Source organism: Muntiacus reevesi, chromosome 7, assembly GCF_963930625.1.
Source record: "Muntiacus reevesi chromosome 7, mMunRee1.1, whole genome shotgun sequence".
Taxonomy (NCBI): domain Eukaryota; kingdom Metazoa; phylum Chordata; class Mammalia; order Artiodactyla; family Cervidae; genus Muntiacus; species Muntiacus reevesi.
In genome coordinates, this window is record NC_089255.1 from 36,769,368 (window position 1) to 36,784,659 (window position 15,292).

Here is a 15,292-nt window from a genome sequence, read left to right on the forward strand (position 1 = left end):
GCAGTTGTGGGCTCTGAACGTGGATGAGAAGTTCTGTTCCCACCATGTTTCCAGAACTTCTGCTCAACTCTCATTATACCACATTTTCAGCAGATACCTTTTTATTCTCTTCTTGTTTTTTTAATGACAGGGTTTCTTTATTTAGCTAAATTTTTTTTTTTTAACAAAAAAACCCCAACCACTTTACTTTCCTGTTTTCCTTAACCAAAATGAACTTGTGTTTCTGCTGAACCCACAGTCTAGGAATATGCTAACCTCAGGACTGTTCTCCCCTCCTGCACTGTGACATCACGAGCTGCCTGTGACACCATGCCTGTGTGTCCCAAGCTGTCAGGAGTCCGGAGCCCTCTGCGCCCTGTCCAAGGCAGGGTTCTCTGGGAGGGACTGAGGCCACTGTGGTTTGTACTGAGCTGGGTTTGCATTTCCCCCGGGTGACCCAGCCCCTGTGACAGGAGAGCGCTGAGAGAGCAGAATGACAAGGACCACTGGCCACTGAGGGCTGGAGAGACGCCCTGCGGGACCCAGATTCCACAGCAGCAGCAGCACCTCGGGGATGTGAGGCAGCAGATCCTAGTGGGACAGATTAGAGCCAAACAGGAAGCGGAGCAGGAACAGCTGCACGCCGGCCTGCGGGTTGAAGACGGTAGGAGCCTGCTTGCCGTTCCCATCTCTCTGTGCCCCTCAGCCTTCTGTGTTCTCTCCTTTGTTCTCTTTGTGATATGATGGAATCTATGGTATGTGGGGTTCTCTCCCCTCTTTTAGAGACCAGAGGCTCTTACAAGGGACTGGAAGCAAGAATAAGGAAACAGCCTCGTTTCTGGCCCCCCATCGGGGTGATGGGTCTCCTGCCTGCTCCTTTGTATGCACACATTTGTCCAGGCTCTGCTACTGGCCTGTGTGTGTGCCCACTGCCCTGCAGAGGCCAGGGGCTACATCCCCTTGATGTGTGGTCAGGGGGGCTGTCACTCTTGCCCCAGAGGGCCCTGTGGCCCTCATCCTGCCCTGTCCACCTGGCCAGCTCTTCACTCTGCGCAGGTGCAGCTGTGGCCGGAGGTGCCTGAGTCCAGGGAGGGAGCGAGGGCTGACCTTCTCTTGGGGTGTTTTTGGTTTGCAGACCAGCAGTGGCTGCTCAGGGGAGAGACCTGGCTGGCCAGCTCGCGGCAGCAGCTGCAGCAAGACCACGCAGCAGAGAAAGAACTTGAGGCTGCAGTGCCTTCTCATTCGTGGTGCCAGACAGACCCCAAGACTCAGCCGTCCCCCCAGGTCCAAAGCCAGAGCAGGGTGGTACACCCGCAGTTCCTGTGGAGACACGAGCGGAGCATCCGGCGGAAAAGAGCCTCATTCAAGCTGGAAAGGATCATCAAGAAGCAGAGGCTGCTGGAGGCCCACAGGGGACCTGAGCAGCTCAGAGCGCTGTGCTGGCTCCAGGATGACCGCCCCCGGAGGACCCCATTCCCAGCCCTCCGCCCTGGTTCCCTGGTCCCAGGGCCTCATCGTAGAAGCAGGTTGACAAGCTGCAGTTCTCTGCGCCTCCGAAGGCCCTGCAGCTGGCACTCAGCCCAGTTGCGCAGGTACAACCCACGGAGGCCGCCTGGAGGCACCAGCTGAGGTTTACAGCCCCTTCCCAGGGCCTCAGTTTCTTCCAGCTGTGAGATGGAAAGATGTGTCTACCCTTCTCTTGCTCATCACTTTCTCCCTCTTCCAACCACTCTTCTTTCTCTATAGCCGGAATCTTCTAAGACTGTCCCTGCCCCACTCTGAGCGGCAGCTCTTGCTTCTTTGGTGACATCTCCTGAGGGAGACTCTCAGCCTCGTCTTCCCTGTGCTCCAGACCATGGCTGTCCACATATGCTTCCTTGTGTAGGTCCTGCCCCCTCCATCTCATGCTGCCCCAAACTGCAGTCTGTTCCCACACCCTTCTTCCTTCCCCTCCCACCCGACCAGCAGCTCCAGTCAGTATCTCAACCCCCTACCATACTGAGCACATGGAGCGCTGTCTCTCTGACTCCTGGTTCAGCTTGGGATCCTCCTTTTTCCTTTCTCCTTCACTCATGTTCAGTCAAGGGGAGGATATGCTGTCTCCCAGATTGCTTGGAACAGAGGGCTGTGTCCACCTCTTTATATGCTCTGGGCCTCGCCCATATTAGGTGCACAGTTAGTGTCTGTCAGTGTTACGTTTGCTCACCGATCACTCATAGTCTTCAGAGTATGTGAAACATTTCCAACACACAAAGTGGAAAGAATCATGTCCCTGTCACCCATAGCAGGTGTCACGATTTGCTTTGTCTCCCCTCCTTCATGTTACTGATGAAGTATTTTAGAACAACTCCTATACAGCATGTCATTTCAATCCTACAACAAATATATACAGTTCGGAAAAATAATGACTTTCCTTGTAACCATATTGTCATCACACCCAACAAAATTAAAATAATTATTCAGTATAATAAAAAACCTAGGCCATATTCAAATTTCTCTAGTTGCCTCAAAATATATATTTATAGTTAAATTAAGATCCAATAGGATATATACACTGCATGTGGTTATTATATCCTTCAAGTTTCTTTTAATCATCCTTTTTTGCTTTTTAATAATTTGTTCATGTCATTAATTTGTTAAAGTGGATCAGTTCTATGCGATGTGCTGCTTTATAGATTTGTTTGTTTGACTCCTTGTAGAGCTGTTTAAGTTATTCTTCAGTTCCTCATGTTGGAAGTTTTCCCTAAAGACGTGATTCGATTCAGATTCTGTTCAACCTTTTTATAAGTAAAGAAAATGAGGAACAAAGTGTACCTAGGGCTACTTTAAGAGCCAAGACTCTAGTCTGCAGTTGCCTTGTGTACCTGTAGACCCTAAAGGCCATGAAATGAAGTCAAAGTTGCTCAGTTGTGTCCAACTCTCTGCGACCCCATGGACTATACAGTCCATGGAATTCTCCAGACCAGAATACTGGAGTGGGTAGCCGTCCCCTTCTCCAGGGGATCTTCCCAACCCAGGGATCAAACCCACATCTCTCACATTGCAGGCAGATTCTTTACAAGTTGAGCCACAAGGGAAGCCCAAGAATACTGGAATGGCTAGCCTATCCCTTCTCTGGTGGATCTTCGCACCTCAGGAATCGAACCGTAGTCTCCTGCATTGTAGGCGGATTCCTTACCAACTGAGCTATCAGGGAAGCCCAAAAGGCCGTAGGGACCTAGTTTTAACAGTTTTATTTATTTATTTTTGACTGTGCTGGGTCTTCATTGTTGCATGTGCTTTTCTCTAGCTGTAGCAAGCGGGGGCTGCTCTCTGGATGCAGTGCATGGGCTTCTTATTGTGGTGGCGTCTCTTCTGGGGCACAGGCTCTAGGGCATACAGGCTTTAGTAGATGTGGCATGTGGGCTCAGTAGTTGTGGCTCTGAGGCTGTAGAGCACACCGTCCGTAGTTGTGGCTCAGGGACTTAGTTGCTCCGCAGCATGTGGGATCTTCCAGGACCAGGGATCGAACCTGTGTCTCCTACATTGGCAGGCAGATTCTTTACCACTGAACCACCAAGGAAGCCCTGGCCTAGATTTAAATCTCTTTCAGAACAAACTAAGGGGGACTTTATATTCCCTCTGTCAGCAGGAAGTAGGGACCTCTGACTTCTGAGATGGCTTTTCTTGTCTCCACAGTGTTTTCGTGAATCGGGACCCCTCCACCACGTTACCACCTGTTGCTGACCCTCCTGAGCAATTCTCAGAAGAGTATCTGCCCCTGGCTGCTTCTTACCCCCCAAGGATAGGGCATCTCATCCAGCATGCCCTCTGTTCCTCAGGTGAGGGGCACTTCGGCACAGCCAGGAAGGCCCTGACCTGGAAGGGAGCCTCACCCCTGGGCACGTGCCTCACCGAGAGCTCCGAGTCGGCCAGTGTCCAGGAAGTGGAGAGAATGGGTAAGCAGCCCTGTCAGATGGTGGCCCAGAGTTTAGCATCTCTGGGCCAGTCAGCTCACAAGCGAAAGCTGTGGGATAAGCTGAAGGTCCTTACCCCTCCACTCAGACCAGGAGGGCTAAGGCCACACACCAGCAGGGTGGTGAGCAGAAGGGAACCTTGGGCCCATGAGGCTGTTGAGGGAGCCAGTTGCAGTTCCTCACATCTTCATGGATCCAAATAGACATTTGAGCATGGAAAGGCAGCCAAGACTTTCTGGGCAGGATCCATACCACTGTCTCCAAGCGGGGCATCAAAAAGACAGCAGAGGGTCCTGGCAGCTAGGGTTGAAAAGTCCTCTTGCTTATCTCATGGCAGCCTTTTGAAGAGGCAACACAGTGTTGGGGACCCAGACACCATGGCCTCACTCACAGACTCCAGCCCCATAGTGGCTTTTGAAAGAGGAAAAGGTGGTGATGTATCTGACGCAGATAGCGGTTACTCAGTAGGTTCTCTCTCCTGTGTCTGTGCCAAAGCCCTGCCGGCGCCAGTGGAGCTGGAGGAGCCCGAGGGGAAGGAGCGGGATCTCCCAGAGCCAGACAACTCTGAAAGTGATGACAGCCAAATATCTGAGGACTCGCTGGCTGAGAAGGGGCCCGGAAACCCACGGGACAACCCAGGACACAGTTACCTCACCAGCGTCTGTGGCCACGGCCAGGCCAGAGCGCAAGCCTTTGGGAGGGGCTTCACCACATCCTCAGACAGTCAGCCATTCACCTTGGCTCACAGGAGTGTTTCCCTCGACAGCCTGATTGATGCTGAAGAAGAACCAGGGGACCATTGGCAAGGAAAGCCTTCCTTTGCTTCAACTGATGAGATGCCCACGGAGACTTTCTGGAGCCTGCAGAGCCCCATTCTGCCTGCAGGGGGCCAGGAGGCAGTGTGCAGGCTTGGTCCCATCAGTCACAGAAGAGCCCCCAGGCTAGATGCCATCTTGCCAGTGAGCAGTTCATTTTACCTGGAACCCCAGCCACAGCCGCCCTGTGAACAGCCTGAGGTGGTGGTGGAACGAAGCCCCACAGAACCGGCCACCACTCTCCAAGACATGCAGCCCTCCAGAGGAAGTCCTCTGGTATCCATGGATTCTTGGTTCTCCTGTGACTCCAAGATCAATCCCAGCAGCCCCCCACGTTCTTTATGTCCAAGTCCTGACATCCAGGAGGTTCAGCGCTGTGGTTGGGAAAGGCCTGGATACTGGCTCAATATAGAAGAACTCAAGTCACCAGGTACAGAAACCAACCTGCCTTCCAGCACCACACTGCCCCCGGCCAGCACTGAGCTGCCTTGCAGCATTAGCAGTGTGTATACAGATCCCGTGTCTGGGTCTGTGTCCCTCTGGGACCCTTGCAGCCTTCTTCAGCCAGGAGCTGAGGGTACCTTTCAAGCCAGTGGGGTCCCTGACATGGCCCAGCAAGGCGTCTCTGAAGCATCTAACTCTAGTGTGTCCAGCTTGTTGGCTGCCTCTGCCAGCTCATTTACTTATGTTGGCAGCGCCTGTGAGAGAGACTGGGCTGCCCTTCAGCAAAAATACCTCCTTGAACTGTCTCATCCTGTTTCAGAAGCCACGGGAGCCCCCAGGCCAGTTTTCCCCTCCCTTAAGGAAGACTCTGGTCTTCCGGTTCAAGCTTCCGGCAGGGAAGGAGATGCTGTATTGCCAGTTGGTCCTGGGGTATCCAGCAGCCCAGATTTCAACAATGTTCCAACCTATCTGTCCAAAATTAGGCGTTTGAGAGCAGAGAAAGAACAGGACAGTCTGAATGTCAAGGTAGAAGGTACTTCAGATTTCTTTACAACTAGTGAGAAAGAGGTGAGTCATAGTGGAACTTACTCAGCAGATGTAGAATCGTTGACTTCTGGACCTACAAATGCACAGGTCTCTGCAGCAGAGAACAAGATGGCATATCCCATGACGGCAGCACGGGGAGTCAAAAAGAGCGGCTTGGAGGAGTCCTCTCAGAGCAGCGAGAAACCTGGACTCATGACGTCCTCTGATGAGTGTTTCATCCTGAAGAACCCTTGTCACCATATTGTCACCATAGCCACCAAAGACCCCCATTGGCCCCGAGGCTGGGCTCCTTTGAGGAAGAAGAGAGCAGGTCCAGTGAGGCGATTAGGTCTGAACAGCCACCGCCCCCCGCAAGAAGAGAAGACAGGCTCCCAGGAGAGCTCCATGGAAGCGGGCAGAAGACACAGCAAGCCTTCCTGCTCCTTTCCGTCTGGTCCAGAGCTATACCTTCACTCTGCTCCCTGGAATCCACTTCCATCTTCCCTGCAGCCACCTCCCTTGGAAACATTCTATGTGACCAAAAGCCGAGATGCCCTGACAGAAACTGCCTTGGAAATTCCAGCTTGCAGAGAAGCAAGGGTGCCCTCCCCACCCCTCAGGGAAGCCTGGGGCTTTGGACATGAGCACCAGGTCCTCCAAAATGTGTATGTGGAGGATAAGTTGCCAGTACAATTACCAAACCAGAATTCCAAGATTGCATCATCTCAGCAGGTCACAGCAGAGAGGCCAGTTGATTTGAATGCCAAGGAAGTTTGCAGAGAAAAAGGGAAATACCTTGGAAAGGTTAAAGAAAGAAGCCATAATTCGGTTTATTTTTTTGTCACTCAGAATGGACATTTTTTCCCATCTACCAGCATAAAAGTATGTGAATTTGAAAATCAAGTTGGAATTTTAAATAAACACAGTCTTCCAACGCTCAAGCAGGGAGCAAAGGCTCCTATACAGTCCTACTGCAGTGTTTCCTCAAACAGGTCTGGGTCAGGGAAGCCTCTCCTTGCATGTGAATCTGAGACGGGTGAGGAAGAAGAGCAGGGGCAGAACCCAGTCCTCACACAGGCTCAGGCCTTTGACACAAAAAGACACTTTCCTTCCAGGGTTAGGTCTGATTTCACCTGTAAAACCATCTATTTAGCCCCTGACAAGGATAAGCCACAGGATGCTGCTCTTCCTTTGAAGTCTAGATCAGTACGTCATCAGGTAAGCAGCCCAGAGACAATGGCCCTGGGTGAGAGTCCAGCCCATAAGGAGGAAGGGAGGAATGAAACTGGGCTTCTTGGAAAAGCACCCCATTCCAAAGACGGCTCAGAAGAGTTTAAGCTTTCACAGACTGAGTCCACATATGAACAATTCCAGTCAGTTACATGCTCTCAGGAGAGAAACCTCAGCGAATGCAAAGTCCCTGGAAAAGTACTTAAAGCAAATCCCAAAGAAGAACCTCCTGGAAAGACATGGGATGAAAGAGTTAATAGTACCAATGAGATGGCTAGGCTAATTAGGAGTGTGATGCAGCTGGAGAATGGCATCTCAGAAATTGAATCCAAACAGGGTAAGCAGTTGCATGCTTCCCACCCACCAGGAGTCAGCAAGGAGTTCATCTTCCAGTACCAACAGGACCAGGAGACAGCCGACAGCGTGCTGAGGACAGGCAGCTTTGGAAACCACCCGCCCTTCAAGGATCAGCTGACTTCTCCCAAATGGACAGACGATGTTATCTGTAGGGATGGTGAAGCTGGGGAAGTGGAGGTGAATGGTAGCACTGATCCCCAGGGACCTGGCAGCAGATTTGTGAGAGGGCATACCTACCCAGCTGTGCTAAACACACCCATCAAGGACTCTGGTGGTTATTTAGGGGTGTGCACAGTTTGCAAAGAATGCACCAATGCCTCTGCTCACCCGAGGACGAAAGCTTCAGCCAGAGCTCTGCCATTGCAGCCCAGGCGCGAGGGGACTTCTGAGGAGGGCAAGCTGGTGAATGCAGTGCACCTCAGACGTCAACCCCGCAGCTTGGGAAGTCTGGAGGAGCTGGAGACTTTGGAGGGTGTTCAAGAAAGTCATCCTGCCAAGTGCATCCATCATTCTCAGCAAGAGGAGCCAGCAGTTCAAGCCCAAGTGGAAGAAATGGCTGCTCAAAGAGGGAGCCTAGAGGAGAAAAACACAGTCTCGGCGACTCAGAGACTCCCTGGCCCATGCCACCATTGTGTGCACACGTTGTTCGGCCACAGGACCGGCCTGTCACCAAGCCAGCCAGACTCCTGCATGGCTCCTCGCCAAGACCTGAGTCATACCTTGCTCTTGAATTCAACAAGGCTGCCAAGAAGCTATCGTTATGCACCTGATACTCTAGGCATCTCTTCTGTTGACTATGTGTTGGATCCTACCGTGCTGAAAATGCCCACCAGTCCCTTGGTAACTGGAGCGGGGCAGCAGGACCAGAGTGGAGCGTCTGGACACCACAGCCTGCAGGGAGATGACAGATGGGACTCCTCTGTGGTGCACTCTGCTTGGCCCGGATCTGTGACACCCATGGCCATGGGACCTTGTGGTCAATCCAGTGTACCAGGGAGTGTTCCCCTGGGGGCCGAGGGCAAGAGGTCAGCAAGCACTGGTCCCCAAGACCAAGGAGCCGACCTTAGAACCAACTCGATGGGCCTGGGTAGCAGGGTAGGTTCTCCTTCCAGAGCCGAGGCAGCTGAACCAAGAGGACCAGACAGGGCCGGTGCCCTGAATGGGGCCTCTAGCCTGCTTGAGAGGAAGGTTGGCAGCCCCTTAGGAGAAGGAGACAACCAAGGCAGAGAGGTAAGGCAGGAGGCCGAGGACCTCAGTCCTGCTGGTGGGGCTTTCTCAGTGCCTGTGTCCCCACCAGGGGTCCCTCAGCCAGAGCCCTCTGCTCAGCCACCCACAAGCCTGGCTGTGTTGGAGGAGACGGGACTGGCAAAGACTCAGAGGAAGCAACTTTACAACGCGGTGGCTGGGGACACAGTCCTGCCTTCCAGCAAGACTTTATTAGAACCTGAATGTTCTTCAAGGGCCCCCGGCAGGCTGCAGTGTCCACAAATGGGCCAGTCAGTGGCTGACAGGACCACAAATGAGGCTGAAGCATGGAATCACACGGCATCTCTCTCTGTTGAACCAACACACCGATCAATTGACAAGAGGGCAACTGTCCATCAGGCCATACCCCCGTCTGCAGACAGCTTCCACTCTCTGCCCAGCACTGACACTGACGTGGGGCCACAGTGTCCCTCACGGACTTCCCCCCACACTGACCCCGCTCCAGGTGGGAGCCATTGTACCAGAAAACAGAGTTTCCTGGGAGCAGGTGAACAATCTGTGTGTCACACAAGCTCTTCTGAAATCACAGAGAAAAACAAAGCAACTGGAGCGGCTCCCTCTGCTGGTGCTCTGGGCTCAGAGGGTCTTCCTTCTTCAGCAGCCTCCAGGGAGGAGGACAGGAGGGTGATGACAGGGGAAGTGGTGGCTGCCTCACTTTCTCAGGTCCCTTTTGACGATGCTGGGCAGATTGCACAGGGGCGAGAGGCATTGGTTGTGACTGAGGGCATGCTCCCTGGCCATCAGGAGAGCAGCGCAGCCCACCAAGAACCTGCGACTCCAGACTGCACGTGGGGAGGAGGCTCAGGTACCGTCCAAGCCATTGCACAGGGAGAAAAAGCAGCCTGTTTTGAAAGTCGCCATGTGATCGCAGATGTTCAGAACTCAGCCAGCCTCTCGGAGCCTCACCAAGACCAGGGCCAGTGCCTCGAGGCTTCCACCAGCTCAGAAGAAGGGAGGGCGAACCCCACATGGGGTGCTGTCCTGCCCAGAGCCCTGAGGGGGGTTGGACTGGAAGCTCCCTTGCAGCCGCGTGTGAAGCTGGAAGGGAGTATTGGCTCTGGGCTGGCAGAAGTCTGCAGGGCCGGCGTGGAAGGTCCCAGGCCAGCTCTGTTGCCGGATCAGAGCCCCGGGGGAGTCAGAGAGGAGGCCCCGAGCCGATGCCTGCGGGATGACTCAGGTGTTGGTGTCTCCTCATGGAGCCCTGGTGGCAGCAAGACCCTTGGCCTGTCCCAGAGCCAGGAAGAGAGCAGATCTGGTCCCTGCTGGCAGCCGCATAGCCCTCAACCTGTTGTTTGGGGTGCCCGTTCCTCCCCTTCCTCCACCTCACTATGTTACAGAGATGGTGACCTCGGCAGGGGGGCTTCCACGGCCCCTCTACACCCTCACCACCCTTCCAGGGTCCCTTCCAGGGCCTGGGGAATGGAGAGAGGAGAGGGTCGTGGCGGGGAACCTGGCGTGCTGTTGGCGCATGGCCTTGAGCCCAAAGGCATTAACGTAGAGCTGGGGCCAGGAGACGGTAGCACCCCAGAGGCCTCTGCCGCTGCGGTCCTACCTCTGACTGGGGGCTGCAGCTCCCCTGCTGCCCCCGACATGAGGACGAGCCCCCTCAGCCCCTTGCTTACTGATGGGAGCTCCAGGTCAGTAGGGGATTCTGAGAAGAAGGCTGCTGAGAAGAAAGTCAGAGCCGAGCTTCAGGCTCTCCCTTCCCCCGAGGGCAGGTGCTCCGAGACACCCGGGAGGTTGCAGGACAGCTCTGTGGGGGGCCAGGGTACACAAGGCTCTCAACCCAAGCCAGCAGCAGCGGGGGAACCACACACCCTGAATTTAAGTGAAGGGTGTGTTGAGAGTGAGCTGCCAGAGGGACTACAACAGGGATGTTTGGGAAATGACATCAGATGCCTTCCAGAAGAGCCGCAACTTCCCCCAGGGTCCAGGGATCATGGTGGCTTGCATCCCCAAGCCAAACTCATAACAGAGTTAAAGTATGTCTCCAGATCCCAGGTTGACAGTCCATGGGAGGAGGAGGAGCAGCAGAGAGACCAGGCTGCAGGTGGCCGTGGAGACCCTGTGGGGGTCAGGAGGCCCCCACATGCTGATGAAGGCAGCTCGGACAGCTGTCAGATTAGAGGTGCAGACAGAGAGGGCAGGACAGTGGCCAGGTCCCCTGTGTCCAAGACGATCTCGCCCAGCTTCAGTGACTCAGCCGCTGTCTCCTTAGGGCAACGCAGAGCACGCTGGCCGGCAGCCCAGGGCCCCGGGCAGCCCTCTTCTGGTGGGGAGCAGCCGGCGCCCCACCACCGGGGTTCACTTCCTATAATTGCAGTCTTCTCCGGTCACAAATACTCCAGACCACAGTTCTCTGTGGTCAGCTCTTCCCGGTCTCTTCAGGAGCTGAACTTGAGCGTGGAGCCTCCTTCCCCAACAGAGGAGGATATCGCGGAGCCCAACCAACTGTGGGCCTCACACCCCAGGGGCACTTCCTCAGGAAAATCTGCAGTGAGAACGTCTCTGAATGCTGAGGGTTGTGATCAGGAAGCCTTCTCTGACTTGGACAGTATTGCTACTGATCTCAGGCCCCTACCACTCGCACCCCCACCTTTTTCAGCGACTTCAACTTTCTCGAGAATGCCAATCCCTAATCTCATGTCCGTCCATCCATCTGGTGCTCTGGAACAGGCCCAGTCAGGAAAGTCAGAGAGACTGGGTGGCCAGGCCAAACCAGAGTGGCATTCCACGGATGTGGGCGGAGGAGCTCTGCTCTTGGGCCCCAGTGACATCAATCCCTGCGTCCTTCCCTGGAGTCCCAAGCGGCCTGCGCGCACTGGCTGGAGGCAGCATGTATTTGGTGGTGCAGTCAGCGTCTCCCATTGCCCCACATCGCAGGGTCTGACACCTCCAAACATGGCCCAGAGCAGCATGGACAGCTGCCTAGAGGACCAGAGCTCCTTGCTTCATTCCCACCTCAGCACCTTGGCCAGCGCCCAGAGCATGTTGAACAAATGCAGCAGCATTGGAAATGCCCGAGGTTCACATGAGGCCTGGGAGGTATGGGGTTCCTTGCCTGCCCTGAGGAACCCCGACATCCTGATCAGCTCTGAAGGAGCAGCCCCCTCGAAGGGTCCTGATGAAAGAGCCCAGTTCCGGGGCACCCCTGATGAAGTGGGTTCTCCAAGGAGGGAGCCCTCCTGGGCTGAGGGAAGTGCTGCAGGTCCAGTGGATGAGATTATGCTGCTATATCCATCCGAGGTGGGTGGTCCTGTAGCTCAGTCCAGGACGGACACCTTGGAGCGAGGCACGCAGACCCTGGGCTGCGAGTCCCACTGGAGCTCTTCTGACTCCTCTGCCCGGTCGGATCTGGCCTCCTGGGCCAGCATGCACAGCCTGTCTCTCCACCTCTCACAGCTCCTGCACAGCACCTCGGAGCTGTTGGGGAGTCTCTCCCAGCCAAGTGTGGCCGAAAAGGAGTGGAATGCCAAGAGGGACACTCCTCGTGAGGTGCCCCAGACCCAGGTGATGGACGGCTCTACTCAGACCACCGTGGATGAGGGCATCCAGACTGACCTGGCCTCGCCATCCCTCCATGTCCAGGCCCCAGAGGCCGAGCCTCAGAAGGTCGATGTGATCCTTGAAGGGCTGGGCTCGGATCTTGCTAGCATGTCTCAAGGAAAGGGACATGTCCCCAGGACACTTCAGAAGAGAGAGGCAGAGGAGACGGTGTGGAAAACAGCAGGGCCCCTAGATCTTCAGGGAGAAGACACTCTTTGCAGGCCCCAGAGCACCCCTGTACCCTCATTCCACTTCAACTTTCAGAAAGGCCCCTTTGGGCAGAACCTGCCTTCTCTGAGCCCCCAGGCTTCTCCGGATGCCCTCCTGCCTCCCAGCTCCCAGCCAGAGAAGCCCTCCTGCCTGGCTGTTGGCAGACCCTGCCTCAGTGCACTTTCCTCCCCAGGGCCCTGCCCCCACACTGTGGAGTCTGCCGGGGAGCTCAGGGTGCAGAAGGAGCAGGGGTCCACCAGTGCCTTGCTGGTGGACAGGGCCTCCTCCCCGATCCTCACACTTAGTGCCAGCACCCCAGGGTCGGGGATCCCACCAGGCGCCTTGTCTCTCCCATCTCCCTCAGATCTTTCCCTTGACAGCCGCCAGAAACTCGTGTCCAGCCCAAGCCTTCCCCTTCCTGCCCCCCGGCCTCCAGTGGGTAATTTTTCTCAAACCACTGATGAGGCGGGTGGCTCTCAGAGAGCAGGGGCTCCATGTGGAGAAGGTAGAAGTTCCTTAGAAGGGGGCGACCGCAGGCCCTTTGGGGTGAGCTCCGAAGGCAGCCCCCAGCAGAGCACAAAGCCCCAAGTCCGTTTTGGGCAGCAGCCCCCGCAGCAGTGTCTGCCCAGGACCCCCGCCGGGGTGCAGAGCAGACTGTCACCCCCGGCCCTGAGGAGCAGGAGCCAGGGGCTGACTGACAGCTTTCTGCCTGAGGACGTGGCCTCAGAAGAGTGTGGCTCGCTGAGCAGAAGGGGGCCAGGTGGATGGCAGAGCAGGACAGAGAAAAGGGGTGAGGGCTCAGCCTCTCCAGTGGAGCTGCGGCCTGCTCTGGACGTTTCCTCTTCGTTGGGGGGCCTCCAGCGCCACAGCCCCTGCCCTTTCTCTGAGTTGACTGATAGCCCAGGGCTCCAGGGTTGCATCTTGGGCCCGCCTGTGGCCTGCCAGCCTGGGGGGCTGCTGCCCCCAGGTTCCCAGATGTACACGGCCCCTGAGCCCCAACATCATGGTCTGAGGGACCTCCCCGTGCGTAACAAATTTAGTGACTGGTGTGGGCCTCAGAATGGCTCTCCTGGAGGGCTGGGTACCGTGAATTCCCTGGGGACCAGAGGTGATTGTGGCTCTGGAGAGCAGCCCCAGAGGCGCCCACAAGCCCCTGAGGACCAGAGCCGGGCACCAGAGTGGCCCCAGAGGGAGCAGATCCCCCTGAAAATTGGGGCCCAGAACCTCTCCCTCAGCACAGAACTCACAGAAGCAAAACTGCACCGTGGCTTTGGGGAGACAGACGCCCTGCTGCAGGTGCTCAAGAGCGGCACGGGGGAGGCGCTCGCTGCCGAGAAGGAGGAGCGATACGCCCGGTAAGGACCTGGCCCTGGGTGGGAGGCCAGAGAAGGCCAACAGCTGGCTGTTCCCCTCTCCCTGGCTCAGCTCTGGGATCTCCCAGGGGTCAGAGACAGATCTTAAGACAGAGAAGGGGCTTCAGGGTCGGTGTCAGTGACTCAGTCATGTTCTGTCTCAGGCCAAAACACACAGCAGAGACCCTCCAGAGGGTGCAGGCTGAGGGACTTCAGAACTCCCGCTGGACACGAAGCCTCAGCCCTGAGAAACAACTGAGCTTTGCTCGGGACTTTGACCTCCCCAGCCGGCGCCGAGAATACCTGCAGCAGCTGAGGAAGGATGTTGTGGAGACCACCCGGTAGGTGGACCCAGTGCCCTGCGGGGAGCCGACTCGGGTGTGGGGTGAGAGCATGTGGGGAGTGGGGCCTGGACTCTAGTGTCCTGGACACCGGAGGCCACAGCTTTCTATGCCAGGAGTGACCAGGAGTGGGTCCTACGTGCCTGTGGACAGTGGTAGGCAACTGTGGAGACAGAGGCAAAGGGAAATTGGAGGGTGGGAGGGAGCTGTGGAGGGGGTGGAGTGGATAGAGGGGCCATGATGTGCTATGTAAGGCTGCATGCCTGAGCCTCAGGATGTTTATAAAACCAAACTTGAAGACCCTGTGGGCAAAGAGAGGATGGGTCTTTCAAGAAGGTGGTGTTGAGCGGGCCTGGGCCATCGCCCACTGACCACGTTAGAAGGCATCTCTGCACCCCTTTGGTTTTCCCCAGGAGCCCAGGGTCAGCATCAAGGTCTTCTCACCCACCCTCTGACATAGAGCTGATGCTACAAGAATACCAGCGGGCCCGTGAGGAGGCCAAAGTGGAGATTGCCCGGGCCCGGGACCGACTGCAGGAGCGGACCGAACAGGAAAAGCTGAGAATTCGCCAGCAGATCATCTCCCAGCTGCTGCGGGTGGGGAGTGGGACAAGCCTCTGATTTCAGGGTGGGCTTGGGCTTGGGGCAGACCTTAGACTGGGTCAGCCATCACCATGGTGCCTCTGAGTCTTGGAATGTAGCATCTGGAGGAAGGTGTCGGGTCTTGGTGCCTGTTCAGAGCTGCTTCACTCTGTTTACATGTCATCCTCATCAGACCAGCTGTGGTCCCCAGGCAAGAATCTGGGAGGAGGCAGCTTGTCACTATAGTTGGGATTGGGATGGGGGAGGCACGAGGGTATGAGGCTAAGGCAGGAGGCACTGGGAGGCGATGGGAGTGTGGGTAGTGAGGAGGCACCTGGTTGGAGGTGGCACCTGGTTCCAGGAGGAAGCTGGTTGGTGGTGATCTGTCCTTCCCAGGAGGAAGAAAAACTACACACCTTGGCCACCTCTGGCTCCCGGTGCACCAGCTCTGACGGAAGCCTCTCATCTGGCTATAATAGCAGCCCAGCCTTGCCAAGCCAGCTCCAGTCCCCAGACAGTGTGGTGAGTAGGCAAATACGAGGCATGAACCAGGGGCCAGGACCGCTGTGATACTTTGAAAGTTTTGTCTCCTAGGGGCCACTCACTGCTGACATGAACCCTCATGAGCAATGGCCTTTGGTCTTCCCTGTTCATTCATTCATTTATTCAACAGGTATTTATTTTGTGGG

General features: G+C 55.8%; 1 protein-coding gene across 5 annotated transcripts in view; it reads left to right on the top strand.

Annotated features, from left to right (window-relative positions):
• The window catches only part of STARD9 (StAR related lipid transfer domain containing 9), a 121,020-nt gene that overhangs the window by 82,502 nt on the left and 23,226 nt on the right, over positions 1-15,292 (top strand). For all 5 annotated transcript variants that reach the window (XR_010663884.1, XM_065940181.1, XM_065940182.1 and 2 more), the window contains 7 exons: positions 441-643; positions 1,115-1,571; positions 3,658-3,917; positions 4,431-13,683; positions 13,845-14,021; positions 14,435-14,618; positions 15,000-15,125. Coding sequence is in view for 4 of the 5 variants with exons in the window: in XM_065940181.1 (XP_065796253.1) it covers positions 441-643; positions 1,115-1,571; positions 3,658-3,917; positions 4,431-13,683; positions 13,845-14,021; positions 14,435-14,618; positions 15,000-15,125 (10,660 nt within the window). In the remaining variant the exon portion in view is untranslated. The remainder of the gene's footprint in view (positions 1-440; positions 644-1,114; positions 1,572-3,657; positions 3,918-4,430; positions 13,684-13,844; positions 14,022-14,434; positions 14,619-14,999; positions 15,126-15,292) is intronic.